At 42.0% G+C, this 20,032-nt stretch overlaps 1 protein-coding gene across 1 annotated transcript; it reads right to left on the bottom strand.

Annotated features, from left to right (window-relative positions):
- Nucleotides 1-1,460: 1,460 nt before the first annotated feature.
- STBD1 (starch binding domain 1) lies at nt 1,461-4,850 on the bottom strand. The gene is made up of 2 exons (XM_072335483.1): nt 4,525-4,850; nt 1,461-4,426 (listed from the first exon to the last, which is right to left on the bottom strand). The coding sequence occupies exons 1-2, from the start codon at nt 4,772-4,774 to the stop codon at nt 3,603-3,605; spliced, it is 1,074 nt and encodes a 357-aa protein (XP_072191584.1). The 5' UTR covers nt 4,775-4,850; the 3' UTR covers nt 1,461-3,602.
- Between the last annotated feature and the right edge of the window lie 15,182 nt (nt 4,851-20,032).

Raw genomic sequence — 20,032 nt, 5'->3', positions numbered from 1 at the left:
CTAACACCAGCCTGATATATTTGAATGGATCATGTAAAGAGTCTCCACACAGTAAGTTTAACTCCCAAAGAAATGTGGGTTGGATATGGTTTTTGCAGAGGCAACTGCAAAATAAATAGGAAGCAGACAAGATTCAATGCAAGTTTCTGTACATGATTTAAAACTTGTTAATGTTCAATGAGAGTCCTGTCCTCATCCAAGCCTCCAATGTCTACTCAGTTTACCATCAAGGGATACCATTTAGCATTTGCATTTGTACACCAAAGTACTTCACAAATAAGACTAGATTGTATTTCACCTAAAAGTAATTATATTGTCTAATGCTTTGTTTTCAACAGCCTAAGCTGGTCATTGCAAGCTGTAGGCCTTTGGTTGCAGTTTCTTTGCCAGGCTGTGAGTGAGGCAGTTTATTATTTGCTTATAGAAATTCTGAGCTGATAGAACCACATAGGAATGTCAGTAAGAATATTTTCCTCATATATAGAGCTTCATTAGCCTCACAGCTGGGACAGTGTTATACAGGTACCAATTCTAGCATAACCATTTTCATGCATCATTGTCTGTGCAAATCTATGTTATTGTCATTCAGCCAGACAGCACAGACATTTATTCACATCCTCACCATGTGCAGAAAGTATAAGACCACACTGGTTGAGATAAGGACAGTTTAATAAAAAAGAGAATAGGAAAGAAAAAGTAATAACTATCCCATTGCTAGTGTGAGTCAGTTGTCCTGGTTCTGCCCCTTCCTAGCTCCTCGTGGCAATGTAGTACAAGAAGCTGAAAAGTCCTTAACTGACCCAGTGCAAGTACAGCTCAGCAACCAAAATGTCAGTGTGTAATCAACATTGTTCTCATCCTAAATCCAGAGCACAGCACCATAGCAGCTAATGGGAAGAAAATTATCCTAGCTGTAATCAAGACACATTTTCAGACTTGAATGAATAGATTGTTCAGTAGTGAGGAACTGTCTCTCTGAGAAGTTAATAATCAACTGCAGTATTCAATAATGCCAAAATCCAAATTTCCTTTTTTCCACTGTGCAAATTGCATTTCACTTATGTAGCATATGTCCTGCAGGGCAAGCAGTGATGTGGACAGGATCATAATTTAGATTTTACAGTAAAAACACAATGCACATCTCTGTAGAACCCAGTTCAATCACTGAGCAAGATGATGAAACTGAAACCATGAGGACTGTACATGCAGTCTGTTGGATCAAAGTGCATGGTGTTTAACTAAAATATTGCCCTCGGTTTCAGAGACTTCTCAGAGTTAGCCTGTTTGAAACACATTCATTATTGCATTAAGGAATCTATTCTAGTGTAGGTTAAGTGGCTTTCTGGTGAATACCTTAATCTAACACCTGCATTAATCTTCTCAGGTAAGCCTGCAATATATATAAATATACTCAAATGGTAATGGTTGTTCAACCAGTGCTTAAACCTAAAGCTGACATATCTCACTGTTTGAAGAGATGGCAGAAACAGGAAAATTTTTAGATCTCTTGGACTAACATGTTTTGCATGGATATCTGTGGTTCCCAAGGGTTAGCTTCTGTTTCAACTGTGTACATGTGTATGCTGGGTATGTTAGTCTTTTTTTTTTAGGTAAAAGGAAAAAATGTAGGTAAGGTTCAAGTCAATTAGTTTCTGTATAGTTCTTATTCAGTTGAAACCATCTGTTAGTGACTGAAAGCCACACAAATGTTTTCTCTATTCACTGGCAGTGCATTTGGACAGAACTTAGCTTTCTGCTAACACATGGTAAGCACAGTCATAATTAAACAGGAGAAATAATTGTTACAATGAAGCAGTAGCCCCTTTGATGAAATGAGTCTCATGCTAATAATTTTTTAAACCTAAAGTATGCTAAATAAGCCCCCAGCCTTTTAAATTCATGCAGTAAATAATTGAGTCCCATTTTAGTTGTCTGTTGAGAGTTCAGGAGCAGTGTGTACGCTTTTACACATGTTAGATCACTGCAGTAGCAGCAGTCAGCTCCTGAACTGTCAAATCATTCCTCCTCCTTAGTGCCCAGTCACCAGTGACCCCACATACCTTCCAGACCCTACAACATTTCCTTGCACAGAAGCGGGTCCTTTTCATCCTAGGCAAGCAGTAAACAAGAAAATGCAGTGAGTCTTGAATTCAACTCTCACCCCCGTTTCCTACCTTATTCTCAGGTAGGAAAGGTCTCTTTAGGAAGGAAAGAAAACTTCTTCATCTGTATCTTTAGGTTGTTCAAGACAACCAGTAAGCAAAGATAATGTTGTTATCTGAAGTAACTATCTCAGAACAAGTTGCTGTCACATATGTGACTGTTGGGAGGGGTTTGTTCTACCTGAGAACACAAACTAGCACTCAAAAACAGTCTAGCTCACCTACTCAGACTGCTCCACCATGTAAAACAGCTAAACATAAGCAGAGACAATGAGCTCTGCAATGGGTTTTTGAAGTGTATGTACCAAACCTGCAATGAAACTATCCTCTTCAGAGCTGAATAGTTGTGAAGGGATACTTGCAAACCAGGTTCCTCATTTTTGAGAAGAGCTTGCTGCAACCTGCATCATATTTAGAACTAACAATATGAAAAGCAGCCAGAGGAGCAGGTATCTTATTTTTACAAAACAGAAGCAACCAGTTGATGCTGGAAGTGTTCTGTGTGCTCTGGCTTACTTAGAAGGCTACATAAGTTTTCACAAAGTAAAGACTAGTCTTAAAACAAGTATTCCAAGTATTTTTTAACTATAGTTTAATGTTTTCATAAGCAGCATATGCCATGTAACTATTTCAGGAAGAACCCTAGCCCTTGTTTATTACAGCAGCTTTAGTTCTGTTTGGTTTTGTGTTTTTTTTAAAGCCTGCTCCCACTCTGACAAAGTAATTTATTAAGCCCAGACAGTCATTTCTGACCTTTGTTCTCCATCTCACTGTGATGATACAACTGAAAAAATTAAATGCATCTGCCAAGCTTTCCTTTGAGCTGGGGTGCTTCCTAGAGAGCAGGGGGTAAGAAACAAAGTACTTAAACCACTGTTGCTCTAAAGAGTGCCTGTTACTTCTCAGGAGTCATTTAGCACTAAGATTTCCAGTCAAGGAACCTAAATCTGTTCTATGCAATTTATAGTCAGTTCACAGGTCGTGTTATAAAGGACCATCAGTCTGAAAGTGTTTATTGCTTACTTGATACATTACATAAGTTAAAACATTTAAGTTCATCTTACAGTGTAGGTAACCACACTTCCTAGTATGCTTTTAAAGCCCTAAGCCATCAGCACATCCCATAGCCCCACTCAAAGCAGCACAAACTCAAGTCCAGGGTCCAGAATTATCCAGACAGGTGACAGCAGCTCAGAATGCTGGACATGCCTTCGTATCCTACTCAGCACATCTTCATGAGATGGCCAGGGTTGATTTTTCAGTTGCCAAATGACTTCCTAAATAGGGGGATGACCATGATCTACTGCTCACAGTTTAATTAGGTTTGACATGGGACTTACAGAGCTGCACAGTCATGAAGGAATCCTACTGAAGAGGGAGAAAGTTTAGGGCTCTGCGATTAATCTAAGCAGGTTTAGATAAGCAGCATCCAAAATCCAGTCAGTGGTATCCCCACCACTGATGAGCGATTTGATCTTCATGTTCGGTCACTAGGGTTCTATTACTGCATTCTTCCCAACGTGTGACCTTCCCGTTTTCCACCAAGATAAATTTCCACTCTACTTTGGTGTCCACCGGCAAGGTAACAGACTGAGACCAGAAGCCATCCTTGTCATACTTGAGAGGAACGTAACTGTGCCACTGGCCTAGACACTCATGGTCACCGGTAACACCAATCAGCTGTGCACCAGAGTGTGTGATGTAGTGCACACGGAAAGTCACGTGGATATTTTGAAACATTGGGGGCACTGCTGCAACTCTCTTTGCTTTCAAGTCCCCATCAGAGCAGTCTCCTTGCTCCCATTCTTTGCTGTCCGAGTCTTCCACGCTGCCATTCTGACCAGCCTCCCCCCAGTCCAGGTGCTCAGAAACAACTTCCCAATCTTCATGGTCCAAGTCACGGCTCTCAGCTTGCTGGCAGACCTGCCCCTCACTTTTGTCCTTACAAACCTCACCAGAGGCTCCTGCCAAATTCATCACACACCATCCCTCACCTGCCTGTCCCACCTGTGGTCTCAAGTCCCCTCCCTGACCATCACGTGCATCAATCAGACACCGCCCAGCATCAGTCTCGGAGGAGGTGACACGCTGCTTTGGCGGCAGTTGCTCCGTCTCTGGACATTTACAGGAAACCGTATCGCTCAGAATATGGTTAAGTTCACTCCCTGGTGTCACCGACAAATCCTCTCCTGGTTTCTGAGGGCTGGACAGAGCAGCAGCCTTTGCTTGCCGCAGCACTTCCTCGCTGCTCACCAGAAGGTCCTCTAAGAACAGAGAACAAAAACAGGCACCGTTGAAGCAACACGGTTAACACGAGCCCTCGCGGGTGGGCACGGGCAGCCCGCAGTCCCCAGCCCACTACCTGCAGCCTCCGCCTCTCCTCTCGCCTGCTGGACCGTCGAGGCCGCCTCGCCGCTCTCCTCTCCCCGTCCGTCGTTGCCGCCGTACCAGAACCAGGCGACCAGGGCGGCAAGGAGCCCCACCACCAGCGCCGGCCACAGCCCCGCTCCCAGCCAACCCCAGCCGCGGGCCTCGGCCGGCAGAGCGGCTGCAGGCAGGCGGGGGGAAGCCGGGGACTGCCACGGCACGGGCGAGCCGCGGTCGCGGGCCATGGCCAGACACTGGCAGTGGGGCTTCTTCCCTCCTTGTCCCGGCCGCGGCTTTAAGCGAGCTCCGGGCCCGGGAGGAGCCGCCCCTGGGGCGGGCCGCGGCTTCCCTCAGCACCATTGGGCCGCCCCTGGAGCGGGCGGCTGCGAGAGCGGTAGTGAGCTAAAAGGTTTACGTTGTGGACAGAATGCTTGATGATCTTTGTCTTTGAAAGAAAGCGTTTGCGATTGGTGAACCTGGAGCTGTAGTAACCGCAGAAGTTTGTGCAGTCGTGTGGTGCTGGTGATGAAAAAGAAGCCAGGCTTCCTCTGGTGTCCCTGAAGAACTCAGTTAAACTTGCTGCTGATTTTGTAACCTGTGTATCGTGCTCTAATGCCTACAATTGGATTTCGCAGCATTGTCCTGCTCTTCCATCATCCTCGTTTCTAAGCTCAGGAAGCTTTTTTGGACTACCAGGACTTCAAATTCTATTAGTACAGAAAATAATTGACAATTATTTGATTTAACTTCATATTAATACCCAGTTCTGTTCCTCTTGGAGTAATGATGTCAAATCTTAATGCCAAATGAAACAACTACACAAGTAAATCTAAAGCTAATCGTAAAGTCTAGTAGATGCAGTTTCTCAATCCAGCAGGTGCGGGGCTATTAGCACCAAAGATTTAACTCCAGAGGAGTTACAGAAGCAGTTCCAGACGGTTTTACCCCTGTTCATTTGTTTGTTCGTTTAATATCCTTTCTCTTTATGTGAACAGAGCTGTTGATTTCTAAAGTCCACTGATGTGATTTGATCATCAGAAAAGAGAATAGCTAACATCTGAATAACTCTATTTCCAGTGTGTAAACTTCTTAATCTCTCTGTGTCATTAAGAGCAGTGCTATCTCAGCTTAACAGGACAGTAAATGTCACTCAGATTTATAGAAGCACAAGTGTGCTGTCTTCAGAGTGAAGTTTCCTGGCTTATGTACTATATGGGGGGCTGTGTGAATACACAGAATTCATCATTCAGTATTTTTCTTTTTTCATTTTTTTTTCCTTTCTTTTTCTTCTCTTTTTTTGTTAAACACAGTAAGCCTCCCCTAAAGCCCCACTCTAACAAAGTGCTGAGCTTGTGCTTAAGTATAGACATCTTCTTTGGTGTGTGGGATGAGTTCAGACATGTTAAATATGTATTGCTCAGATCTTCTGACCAATAATACATAGAAAGGAAAGAGCTGAGCAGCTGGGACCTGCCTGGGCACTTCCTCAGTGGATCTGGTTTTGGGTGCAGTCTTCTTTACAACTGTTGATGTTTCAACAGGCTGTTTACTTTCAGTTTAGCCTTGGTACCTAAAATAGGCACAGCAGATTGTATTTTCGTAGTTTACTTATATATTCCTTTTTTCTAGCTTTCATAGCAGAGATACTTCCACGCTCTGTATTTATATACCACCTAGCTCAGCTGGGATCCTCAGTTAGGGCACCTGTGTTCTCCTGTTTGTGAGATAGTGAGTGTGCACTGCCATTTAAAATTCTTGAGCATCTTGCTGAAACAGAGCAGACTGAAATCGCTGTTCTCTCATTTCAGTAGAACAGCATCCTTCTGCAAACTGTCAGCACAGATAAAAGGTAGTGTTTGGAGCTGCTAATCCCAACATTTCTTAAATTAGCTGGTAAAGTGGCTTAGAAAGGATGACATCAAACTAACACAGCTTATAAGTCACTATTACAGAAATCCTTAAGGAACAGTTAATTTTGAAGACACAGAAATGCAAGTGATGAAAAGCAGAGTGACAAAGTAAAAGCAGGCTGCTTCTTCATAAGCAAGAGAAGGGCAAAATTATCCTCCAATACTAAACATTTTCCATGTTCATACAAGTCTCTTCTATTTCTCAGTCTCCTTTTCACCCTGTATCTGCAGAAGAAACTAAACCAGGGAGCTCAGAGTATAATTGTTTAATATCATGCATTTGAACAACTATAAAAAGAGTCACAAAGAACCAAGGTGCCACCAGAAACAAACTTCTTCTCCCAAGCAGGGAAGGACAATTTTGTAACACAGATTCCTGGGGAAGACCCTAGAAGGCATCTGCTATGAAACAAACACAGATCATCACAGACAGTAACTTGACCTGGGTTTTGGTACCTTACCTCTCTAAGAATTTCTGAAATGCTCACATCCTGTAGAATCTGGGGACATCTGCCTCCTAAGAGAATTTCCATGGCAGATTGATGTGTTCCAAAATGTATTTTGGGTTCTTTTTAAAGCTTTTGTTGGAACCAAACAAAACAGCATTATCGTAAATGGGCAAGGAGGCAGTTTCCCAGATTCTCAAGGACATAACCAATTCTGTTTCTAGCTTACAGTTTCAGTTTGTTTATGAAATCCTTTCTGATATGGCATTAATTTAGAAGTGTGTGCTCTGTGAATGCTGAAGCTTCATTGCACTTCATTGTTTACTCAGTCAGTGTGGTAGCAGTTGCTGAAACATTTTAAGAAGCTACATGTGACTTTGCAGAATACCAGCCAGCTGAGTGGGTTAAGAACAGGAGCCTCAAACTACCCACCACTTCATATTTCAGAATAAGCGCAGTAGGGTGAATACTTATTATTACAATTCTATAGACAACTGTATAGCCATACCTGTTATTAATGAGCCCTAGCCCATATTTGCTTACTCAAATGACCTTTCTGGATTTTATATTGTAAGCTGTGCCCTCTAGTGTGGTGACAAGGAATCTCAGCTGTAGCTTCAGAGTGTGTGAGAAATGCCCTGCTGAAATCAGACCGGTGGCACATCTATCCCGCTATTCTGGCTCTGATAACGGCAGTGTGGGATGCTATTTAGGGAGTGCTTATGAGCCTGGCTACATTCCACTGTCTGATCTCCTGGTATACAGTTGCTGTTTTAAGGACAGTGGAGAGTACTGCTCTGTACAGTGATTCTTCCAGTTTCATAGAAAAACAAAATGGAAACATGAACAAGAAGATAAGAAATAAAAATTAAGGAGCCCAGTTACACCATTTGGCTGCACTACTGGGGCATCCTGAATGGAAACTCACAACTCAACATTAAAGTTCGACAGGCGAGCTTTCTGGAGCTTTTAGGGGAGCTTTTCCTGACCTTAACAGCAACAAGAGTAAAAACCTCGTGGTAGTTTCATGAAGCTGTGTTCAGAAGGAAAAGAAGAACAGGTTATAGGTGATCTTAGAGGCAATTAGCAGATTTCTGATAATGAATAGGAGTTCTCAGTGTTTGCATATTGCTGGGTCTTACCAGATGTAGAGCTTCCCACTGTCACAGAATTAAAATGCAAACAGTTTGTCAAGTGAATAGAAAGAGATGTGCCTATTCTTATCACAGCACAAGAAAAGGAATAACATAATGTCTTAAATATCTTAATAAGAGCTCACAGAGTTTAGTCTACTGTAGTTTTCAATAGAAGCCAGATCAAAGTCTCAAGCCAAGACTCAAGACACCCTGGAGTTAGCCTTCTGCTGCTACAGGGGTCTTCTTGGCAGTGGTTTAAATCTTTTTGCACTGGGTCCTTATCCAACAAAACAGAAAAAAGAGAAGGTTTAAGAGAAGGTTTAAGTATACTTTGAACATGCATCACGCTCCTGGACGAAACCATAAACTTGACTGTATTTCTGGCCCACCTCTTCCTCATATCAATTGAGAATGTGGAGCTTTGCACTCGACTCTTCTCCGTGCAGTATTTCACATATCCAGCAGGTGGCATGGGAGGAGAGAGTGTGCGACGGTGGAAGCTCTGCTCCTGCACAGAGGCGGGTTCTCTCAGTTAGTTAGGTCCTTTATGATGTTTTACATAGCTTCTGTCCCGAAGACATACGGGTAGTAAAGTATTTCCAATTTATTTGAATCTCCCTTCTTCTTAATTAAAGCTTCTTAATCAAGTCCTCTGTTACTGCTTATCCATATTGCATAACTCATTTTGCTCCATCTTTGTACGCTGGTTGTGGATGTGTAATTATTTCTGTAACTCTTCCTGCTTATTCTTAAAGAATAGTGAAGAACAGTGACCAAACTGAGAAGAACATAGGGTTACCTCATGTTCATCTTTGCTCTCATTAAGGTTTGCTTCCTTATTTATTTATTTATTTATTATTTTAACTTCTCATGACTGGATGATGCAGACATTCACAGCCTTCTACAAATCCCTGTATTCTCTAGTGAACTTTAGCCTGGCCTGTTGTTCCTTGTTCAGTATTTGCACAGCTGAGAAGTTCTTTCTGGGGGAAGTAATTTAGCGCTGTTTTTTTGTACTCCTTTTTTTTCTCCAGGTTTTGTCTGACATGTCAGGATCATTGTAAATCCAGATGAAGCCCTTCAGCCTCCTTGAAGTGTTTTCTAATTGGGTGCCACTGCAACTTGCATAGATTCTTTGCAAATACACCTGTTTTCCACGAATTTGCAAGGAAGCAGCTCATGACCATGTTCCACCATTTTTTCCCATAGTAGATTGCATTTCATCCTCACTTAGCTGATTCAAGGCAATGAGCAGATATAATTGCTATGCAACCTATCCCATCCCTGTTGCATCCTGAGATCTTTCTCACTAATGTTAATTATCTTACCTGTCTGACTATGGTTGAGCTTTCCAGTAGCATGAGGCAGAGAAAGTACTGAAGTCTTGACTAATGTTAATTGCTTTCTGAACTGAAAAAAATAATTAATAATCTCCCATGGTGTTTTCTTCATCAGCAATGTTAATAACAAGTGACTCCTTGGTATGTAATATCACTTGCCAGTTGCATCTCACTGTGATTACTTCTCTTAGCTTTCTCCAGATATTTATGCTGTTATTCTTAATTTCCTTTAGTAATCTGTCTTAGCATTTCTTCTTGGACTGGAGGGAGAGCTTAACATTTGTCCAGGCCAGACTCTTGATGCATTTCCTATGCTTCCTCTAAATGCGTGTGCTGTGCCAGTAATATCAAGGAAGGATAGCTTTCCTGAAATCACTTTTCCTTTCAGACTTTTCCCCGTGTGCTAATACTTGCCAGTTTTCTCAGTTTGTTAGTTACTCATTTTGAAAGTCAGGCTCTCTATTTTGGTGTTCTCCATTCTCCTTTTTCCCTGCTAGTACAATAGCATTTCATATGCCATTTTATTTTTGGTTCTTGATGCTTCTTACCTCTAGAGATTTTACCTACCTTTTAGAGACTTGAAGGAGGAGGGAGGAGATATGAGACGCTCTAAAACAGAGAAGACAATACACTGAACAGTGAGAATCTCTTGGAGCCCAGTAAGAGGGGATCAAATTTGAAGATTTATAGATTTTGCTCAATTTAGTCTTTCCCTGTACACAGTATTTTAATCTCTATGCTTGCTAGAGACATACTGAGAAATGCCAACAAAATACCTTTGTTCTTCAGTTTAATTTCTACATGCTGCAGAATGGCAGGGTCGATATACAGCATGGCAATAGGTGAAGCTATAATAAGGCGTAATTTTGTTCTGTTACATTATTTTTCCAGTGACGATCCATCCAAGCCCCTACAGCATGAAATATAGTTTAATGTATTTGGCTGAATCCTATGAAATGTTAAGCATGTCAAGGACATCCCAAGATTCACTGAAGCCGTGGTACTCAGTAGCTTATATAAATTAAATAATAATTAAAGTGTTCTAGCAAATTCATGCTGATAGACCTGGGTGGTCATCTAAATTCCCATAGACATCATGCTTTGACTTCTGTCTCAACTCTTTACCCTGTTGGGCCTACAGAAAAATGCAACATAAAAGACATCCAAATATTTATTTTCAAACAACTTTTAACAGAAATTTATCAAAGTTCAAAGTCTGAAGGGCACTGAGAGAATAAACACAGGTTTCAGTTTTGTGATAAAAAAGACTATATGCATCTGTATTTTAGGTTGTAGTATAATAATCTTGTATTCTTTTTCAGACAGGAAAAGTTGATTTTGAGAAAATACCAGAAATGTGGGGTTTATTGCTCCTGAAAAAGAGCAGCTCCTGTGAGGAGACTCAGCAGGACACTGGTGTAGGGTGTAATATCATTTTACACTCTCTTACAGCACATTATCTGTGTTGGCAAGCATTACAAGCAAACATCTTTTTCATCTGGGAGCATCCTAGGTGCATTCTCTTAGCCTAGATGTGATGTTAATTACTGTAAAGTGAAGCTGTGTATCAAACTGAAGGGTGCTTTAGAGCTTTGTCACCGGTGTCCTCACCTGGCTCATAAAAATGTGTTATTTACAACATCTTAGTTATTCCCTTGGATTCTAAAGGTGCCAGGCAAAATTTAATCTGCCTTTCTGAAGAAATACTTCATTGAGCTTTGTCTGCAATTGATCTAAATGAAGTATCACATGAATCAAGGACTTGCAGAGGAGAGGAACAGAAACAAGTCGTAGGAGTCCTAAGTGAGCTTTGTTTTGACAAGTACTTTTCTCACCTGAGGTTGCCGATCCTTTCACACTTCTTCATACATCATCGAGTGCAAGAATTTCATTCTTAGGAAGTTAGGATACTCTTAATCTTCTGGAGATGATTTATGCCAAATCTCTATAAATTTCTGAATATGATTGCTTGTGCTCCATTTGAGAAGATAACAATTCCCTGAAAGCTGCAAGCACTTAGATCATGTTATTAATCATGTATTGAATTCTAAATGAAGCTCCCAGTCCCTGACTCTGCCTTTCTTTCTGGGTAGCCTCATCTGATCACCTTTTGGGAATCCTTTACAACTCATTTGCCAAAGGTTTCTCCCAAATATTCTATAAACTCTGGTGGTAAAGTGCTTATCTCCTCCACCCAAACACGCCGTATTACAGATCTGGTACCACACGGTTGCATCGGGTTATCTTTGTTGCTGTTACTTATTTCTCTTACCTGAAATAAGAAGCCAGGAATATAAATAAGGCAGCCGTAGGAATCTTTCACATGCCTTGAAATATTGCTGACATCAAATCTGCATGCCCTATTCTGAAACTGTTCTTGCAGTTTCCTCTTTCTTGAGTGTAATGATTGCAAGAGGATGTCAGTGGTCACTTAGTCATGTGCTTCTTTGGTCTGATGGCAGGAGAAAGCATAGAATCCTTTCCCACCCAATTATGTTAGAAGAAAATGTGAGACATGACCAGCAATTGGTTTAACGTGCTGTGCAGTGACTCCATCCTGAGACTCAGGTCATGTGGTTGAGGGTGTAATTTTTTTACATTACTGAAGTATTCCAGATTTCACCCTTGCTGCAGTGTCAAGGGATACAACTAACCTACACAAGGTATTGCTGCCTGCACTAAAGTTCTAGCTTAATGGCTCTCATATTAGTGACCAGCACTGCTTGCAGGTACGAGATATTAAATTCTCAAAACTGAGTCCCACAGGCTCAGCAGAGTGTAACACTTGGACAAGAGCTGGTCCCCAGGGGCTGACAGGGAGCTAGATTCTGCAAGATGCACAGGCCTAGGAACAGTGCTAGTGCGCTGTGATGCTTGCCTTCTGCAGAACATGGAGATGGACGGGTACGGCAGTAGGTTCTAAGGCAGCATTCTCACCCCCCCACCCATAGCATTTTTTTCAGCACCACTTTTGTTTTGAAAAAAACAAAAAACACTGCAAATAACTGAAGGCAGTGTTGCCATGAGCAGCTGTGACCAGTTGTACTCATAGGCAAGCTGGAGACCTGCCCACCCAGACAGCTGATGAACTTTGTTTACTGTAGTACTGTAAAATCCTGCTAAGTGTGTGTGCTCATCCCACCATGGTGCCAAAGCTTTCAGCAGGACTAAGGCAAGGTGGAGCTGAGCTACTGACCTGCAGCCTGTCTCTGCTTTTCCATTGCTGTCCACTTAAGAACTCCGCATATTTTCAGGGAAGCAAGTGTCTTTCATGCCTTTGGCTCTTGTTGCCCTGCCCCAGGACAGGAGCTGGAGGGCTGTCACACAAACAACCTCATTGTATAAGCTGGTAGATACAAGCTATTTTTATCAAGGCTGACAGATAAAACATTTGTTTGCTAATGGCTGCCATGCACTAGCTGGGAGTAGGGGTAGGAGCTATGACACATTCTGGCCGGTTTCTGGGCCTGCCAAGTTTGCATTTATAGACACTGGGGACATTGGGAATTGGGAAGAGACCCCCAGTGAGAGCCATTTTTCGTCTTTCCTCATTTACGGCAGTAAGATCTGCCCACTTAAGGACTGGGACAGCACAATTTGTACATGCTAAAACTGTGGAGAGCTCAGCCGCACTGCTCTCACAGCCATTGCCATCACATTTCAGAATTTTATTACAGTCAGATGATTGTCTGAATAAACAATAATGTAACTCAGGTTTGCAAAATATTCTAACTGCAGCCTTCAGTACCAGTGTGTGTTTTAGAAACAGGAGATCAACTTTTGACATAAGATAGAAGGTCTCAAAGCAAACATTCATTGTAGGTCATTGTAGCTTCACACAAATTCACAACCATAGTAAACTCCAGACAGCAGAGACAGTAAAAATCCTTTGCTTGCTATGCAAGACATCTACTTTTGTCAAGAAGATAGTACGTGGAGATAGAATGTGTCCAGCTTTTGATGCAACTACATGAATTTTTAGCTGCAGAATTGGTTTGTGAATACTTTTCAAGCCACTAAGAATTTGAATGTAGGCTAACAAAATTAAACAGATTCCTAGAGCATTGCAGTGTGATTTTAAAAATCACTGAGTCACTTGCTCCCATAGAAATATATAGAAAGTTTATCTTTGACTTCAAAAGAAGAATAAAGTAGAACCGTGAGCATGAATATAGCTACAACTTATTTCAAATCTGTTTCCCCAGTCTGCCCTATTGTATCCCAGTGTAAGCACCCTTCAGCTTTTTGAGGTCAAAGTGGCATTCCTATGGATCGTGACTCACTGGTCAGGAAAACATGTGCCACTGGCTTGCTGATTTTAAGTGTTACAGCACTCTGTAGGTTACAGTTCACTTAGAATTGAGTATGGACTACTTGAATGTACTCAGTCAGGTTGAATCCAAAATGAGGCATATCATAGTATCATAGTATTGTGCGAGTTGGAAGGGACCTTAGAGATCATCGAGTCCAACTCCCGGGATTCGAGCCCTCTGTGTAGCAGGGCGGCACTTCTACCCCCTGCTCCACAGGAGGGGATTCGAACCCGGGCCCCCTGGTGTTGCAAACGGGAATTCTACCGCTGCGCCACCGGAGGCACAACATACACATACGCATATACACATAAGAAGTCTCTCTGTACCTTCCCTCCACACCAGCAAATACTGAAGGAAATAGATGCACCTGACAGCATTACACAATAAACTGGCTTGTGATTTGTTTGTGATTTGCTCTGCACTTTGGCATTCTCTGTGTACAAAGAGAGTGAAATCAAAGCATCTGTGTTAGGGGCCAGGGTTTTCATCTGCTCCAGTGGGATTTGAGCCCTGAATTTTGACTGAGAGTTGCAGACTTTCATGTGAACTTTTTATGCAGAACATGCTTCTTACTATAGGGGAAATAAATAAATAAGTAAATAAATAAAATGTGATCACCTTTTTTTTTTTTTTTTTTTTTTTTTTTTTTTTTTTTTTTTTTTTTTAAATCAGAGATTCTTTATTATTCCTGGCAAACTCAGGGTTATTCAGGGAGATTTCCATGGCTGGTGGGAAAAGCCTCTTCTCTCCAGTGTCTTGTAGGTGTGCTTTAGTAACTGAACCATGTGACTAATCTCAGCATGACAGCAAGGCGTCCCAGAAAGTTGACAGTTTCTTACACCTGTTTCTGTAATAAGATCAGAGATACGTTTGGACTCTGCTGGTTTCCTGTTTGTAACTGATAATGAGGGAGGAGACTTTTTAAAGCAAGAGGGAACGCAGCCCTTGACTGTTATTGTGTTTCAGGTACTGGACAGGTGTTTAATGCAAGGAAGAATGGTAGCAACTATATCGTCTTTACCTTTGGAAAGATGTGGTCTTTCAAGTGAGAGTGCATTAACTGAGGGCAGTGGCTTAGATGATGATTAGTGTCTTTTGTGAACTCCTTCCTGGCTTCCACCTCTGACTGGAGCTTGCACGTGGGCTTAACAGATGTTTTCCATGTCTTTTGGCGAGACAGATGGGATCTGCTCTGTAGAATGATGGGGGAAAGCCCCTTTCTGACTTGGATGATGATGTTATCAGATGGAGGAGGGAAGCCACTTCTGAAATCATCCAGGCCACTTTTTAAGAACCTCCAGCGCTGGCTGTTGAGTGAATCAGAGAACCTATGTTTGTTGCTGTTTGCTGGCAAAAATCTTGATGACAGCTTTTCCATGTACCTGATAGCAAAAACCTCTAGTTAGTGCAGGAAATACTGGTTTTGTAAGGAGGTATGATAAGACATAGCTTGCTTCTGTCAAGAAAGCGTGCATAGATGGCAAACCACATCTAGTCTATGCTGTGGTAGTTCAGCTCTGCTGTTTGCCCTGTGCAAAAGTGGGTTACATCATCTAAATACCAACTGTGCAGGGACGCTCAGGTGGTGGGTGCTCAGGCATGAGAGGAGCTGTGCTAGGTGCTGTCATTCAGAAGCCAGGGCAGATGCTAAGTTACACATCAGAGGATGAGGAAAGTAATTTGCTTGCTTTCTGTTTTCCCAGTAAAGTTTCACAGTAAAAAAACCTCCTGTCCAAACTTCACTTATCCCAGTTGGCACAGCTGGAGCTTCTGGAGGGAGTACTGAACCAGCCAGAAGGAGACACAAGCTAATGAAGGACCACTGGCTCCTCACCAGATGTCCCTGGCTCCTACTCACCATGGAACCGTGCTCATCCCAGCAGCTCCACACCACTCAGCCCTGGCTGCTGGGCATAGAATGTTAGAGTATGGAGGTTCTTTGTTGCTAGGAAATTGTATCCAGTGGCACCTCTTGGTCACTTAACTCATCCCCAGACTTGTCCTAACTTCTTTGCCCTGTCCTTGGGATACATGTCCCACATGCCCCTTTTCCTAGTCCCCATGCTTGCCAGGTCTGCCAGGAGTCCTGCCAGGTGACACAGCACCTTCACAGCTGTTGCAGATGAGAAAATTGAACTGAGTTATAGCTTTCTGTTGCTCTGCAGCTATGAGCAGCATAGCATATTTAATCTGTGCTCTCAGTTCAGTTCTTCCCTGGATGCTGCTGCACTTGTGCTTGTCCCTTGGCATAAGAAGGTCTTCCTAAGCAGCTTGAGACAACAGTACTCATCAGTAACAGAAACAACAGAAAGCTGTGGGCTTGAGGAAGTTCTGTCAGTCTCCCTGGACTCTAGCTATAGTGGCCCCTCCCATTACCTGAGAAACCCTCTGGGGAGAACACAGATGGAGTGTAGGACTTAATTCATGAGATTGTAAGATCAAGCACCTGGAAAGCTTTGATGATAGTATACATGACTGTTGCAATCTGCATTGGAGAAACATGCAGTCTAGCAGCTATAACTTGATTTAAGGTAGTAAAGCGTTGACAGCAGGAGATTTACAGATGAGACTGGTTTGGCCCTGAAAGCCAGGTCCTCAGAAAACTTTTTACTCTGCTTAGTTTAACCCAACAGTATAAAAAGCCAGACTTTTAAACTCCCAGTGAATGTCCTGCAGCTTCCTTTCCTAACAAGATCTATTTCACAGCCAGGTCATACACTATCATACACAGCCACTAGCAGCACTCTCCAGCCCCATAATCTGTTCCCTCCATACTCCATCCTCTAGCATGTCTTCTTGGCTGTGTTCAGCTTGAGAGTGTGCCAGTTCAGCAGTGAGTGCTCTAGCATTGCTCTGTGGCAGCAGTTAAAACCAGATGTGCAACTGAGCAAAGAGGACATGGTGTGGGCATGTGGTCCTCATAGGGAGAAGCAGATGAGAGTTCATTATGTTGAAGGTCTGAAAGGGAGTGGAGTTGAGCAGGGAGATAAAACTGGAAGTAGAAAATGGTAAGGAAAACATGATGTGGAACAGTGCTTTGTCCTCCCACGCAGACAGCCCAGTTTGTCATCTCCCAGTCATTTGGCATTACATGCAAAAGCAGCAAACCAAGCCAGAAGTAGCTAATGAATTGGTCTGAGTAGTTGCACTTGCTAATTTTGGTATAATTCCGATTATGAGGAATATGGCTGTGGGTGTTTACTTTTGAAGTTACTACATGACCTATATCCCAAATATCATGTGCATATGAAAGTAAGTGTTAGTCTGGCTTACAGTTCATGAGATCTGTGTCATTTTAGCTGGACTGTCAAAAGCTAGAGTCAACAAGGATCAAGTTTCAAAAGAAAAAATGTTTTTGTTGCTGTTCTCATAACAGCTAAGGTAAATTTCCTCAGAGGAAAAGCGCTATAGTTAAATCTCTTATCTTCTAAAAATACATCGTCCTATGTCTAGTAGTCAGTGCTGAAAACATCCCCAGGCCTGGCCTTCACTTCTTGTGTACCAACATCCAGCTAAACCAAGAGCAAAGTTACTGTCCACAAAAGGCAACTTTGTTCACAGACCTCTCCAAGGTCACTGTTGAGCATAATAATTGCAGAGTAGTTCTGCCCTACACTGAACTGCTTTTCTGCCAGCAGTTAATTTTTAGTGTGTGGGAGTTATGAATTAAAGCTTCAGTACAGTGAAATCTGATTGCTCAGAAGGCTTTCAGAAATGTGTCAATTCTGAGCTGAAATCAGTATCTTATAATTGCATTATTGCTTTACTAATTATGTGTAGTACTAGAAACATACATAATATGTGTAAATTCATTGATGACAAGTATGCATCTTAGCTGTGCATGAAAGGCAGAAGAGCAAAGACTGACAGCATTTTCTCTGTATGACACTGATGCACTTGGATGTTTTCCAAGAGCTGTTCCTCATATACTGGGTGTGTACTGCATATAAACCTTCTGCAAGTCTCCCTAGCCCATGCTGTGAGGCATCCAGCCAGCAGATGCTCTTTGTAGTGAGATGCCAGGAAACTTCAAATGCTAAGGGCCTGTAAGTTACCTCTAATATGTTTTATTTTGTTAATGAGCTGGGATGAGTTAAAGAGCTAGGGGTTAAATTCCTGATGTGTGCAAAACAGGAGATATTCCACCATCACAAAAGCACTGTTTTTGAAAAGCAGATCTCAGTCCCTGTAATATTTACTTCTGACTTTCTTCTCTTGAATATCCCAGAAGAAAACAGAGGTAGGATACAGAAACACAGCAGTGGAGATGGATGTAAATAGAGCACCACAGACACATGCCAAAAACATCATCCAGAAGAAGATGAGTGGAAAAGTCTACAAAAGATTTAGATTGGACAGAATCTAATAGAGTATTTATTGAGTTGAGCACTTTTCTAGTTCCATGTACATTTGCACTGTAGAGATGAAACAACACTCAGTTCTGGAAAGCCTGTTTTAACTCTGCCTCCAGGTCACAGCTCCTAAAAGAAGTAATGATGGATCCAGTTAGACCTGGTGTGAACGAGTTTGTCAACAGCAATGGGTGATTATAGCACCTAATTCTGAAATAAGGACAAGCGTGATTCCTATCTTGGGAGGAAAAAGAACAGAAATCCATGAAGTGACATGGATGGAGACAAAATCAAGTTACGCTACTCCTCCTACCTGCTGTTTCCACCCTCTGTTGTGGCTAACATAAAACATTCACTAAAGAATGGTTTAATAGTTATTAAATGACAAGAGTTGGAGTAAGGATTTCAGGGATCTATTTTCATTTGTCTGATACCAAATATACCAGCCTATATGGTTCTTTACTTCCTCCTTTGACAAGTTCTTTCCTTCCTTTTATAGATCCCTAAAAGCTAAGTAACTGCTGTAGCACAGAGCTGGAGAAACCACAATGATTGCCTAAGTAGTGACTTTTTGATCTTAACAATTCTCTCAGTGCACTGGGCAGGAATCTTCCATGCACAATTAATTTCAAAACAAGGTTTCTCAAATTATTTTAGCACATGGAAATCAACAGGAGAAACCCTGAACTAGCCTTCTGGGAACATGAAACTTGCCTTTTTCATTGGGAGAAAATCTCAGGGAGCCTGGCAGCATATATGGGTGATGGAGGCAGAACGAGAGACGGCAACTTTTTATAGCAGACTCCACGATTACTTGTTTAGGTTTGTTCATCTGTGGTTGGGCTCCTCCAGATCCTGCCCCCTGTTTAACTTCCTCACCATACCCCTCGTAGACTGACATTTCCAAAGAGATCTTGCTGGCAACACGCATCCATTTTGATGTGCTTCCCTTCTGCAGATCCCAGTGTTGTTTGTTAAGACCTGTTGTGTCTGCCATCAGGAGTGAGGAGTGGAGCTTCACATAGAAGGACATCTGCTCTGGGTACCAATCTGCCTTTTATTTTTACCTAAAAGACTGCCAGAGAGGCCTCAGCATGTGAAGCGGCACATGGATTATTTTACAGAACAGGCCTGCTTATCATTTTCCCCATATTGATAGCATTAGTGCCAGAGGCACACCAGAGCTGGGATCCTAGTTGTAGTAGGTGCTATACAATAACAGAAAAGGAAAAATCTGCCAAAGAGGAATAATACAACGTGTAAGAGGAAAAAGAATAAGGACGTAAAGATGTTGTGGGGTAAGCATGTTTAAAAACATTTCTGAATGTAGGCCTTATCTGCCCTTTCTTCTTCTCATTTCCTTGGGATTTTGGCACGGGAAGATACACCTCTGCTTGTCTCAGGGGTTTGTAATTATGATGCAGTGATGTGCCTTGAGCCAGCAGCACACCCACTACATTCCCATACTGCACTTCAGAGGTGGAGTCACTGTTCATGGGAGCATTTTAAATATATCTTTGCTAGTAAGCAGCTTCTGATTTCTAAAGGTAAAATAGTTTGCAAATATATATATATATATATATATATAAAAATAGTTCACAAAGTATCTAGAAAATGTGTATGAGCAAGCAATCAGTGCTTAATCTATAAGGTCTGGGGTCCCCGGGCTTGCAAAAATCTTTCATCTGTCACAATGGCAAAGCAAATTTACATTAAAAAAAAACCAACATGCATCTTGTACATAATAACTCAGATGTAGTCTCTGCAATCCCTTAAACGTTCTTGCCTTTCTTTTGACTTAACACAGTTTCAGTGTTGGTATAAAAACAGCGCAGTCTTTATTAATTTCATGGCTGTGACATGTAGAAATGGTACAAATGGCTTTGTTTAACTACAGAAGTGTTCTCCTGTGTATTTATCTTGGTGGGGTTTTTTTGTGATCTCTGATTTGGAGACAGTGGAGCAGCTGACTTACCCTGCAGTACATGCATCAGGATAGCCTCAAG

The sequence above is a fragment of the Excalfactoria chinensis genome, chromosome 4 (assembly GCF_039878825.1).
Source record: "Excalfactoria chinensis isolate bCotChi1 chromosome 4, bCotChi1.hap2, whole genome shotgun sequence".
Lineage (NCBI taxonomy): Eukaryota > Metazoa > Chordata > Aves > Galliformes > Phasianidae > Excalfactoria > Excalfactoria chinensis.
Note: the sequence above shows the minus strand (reverse complement) of the source record. Positions and strands in the feature narration are given on the sequence as shown.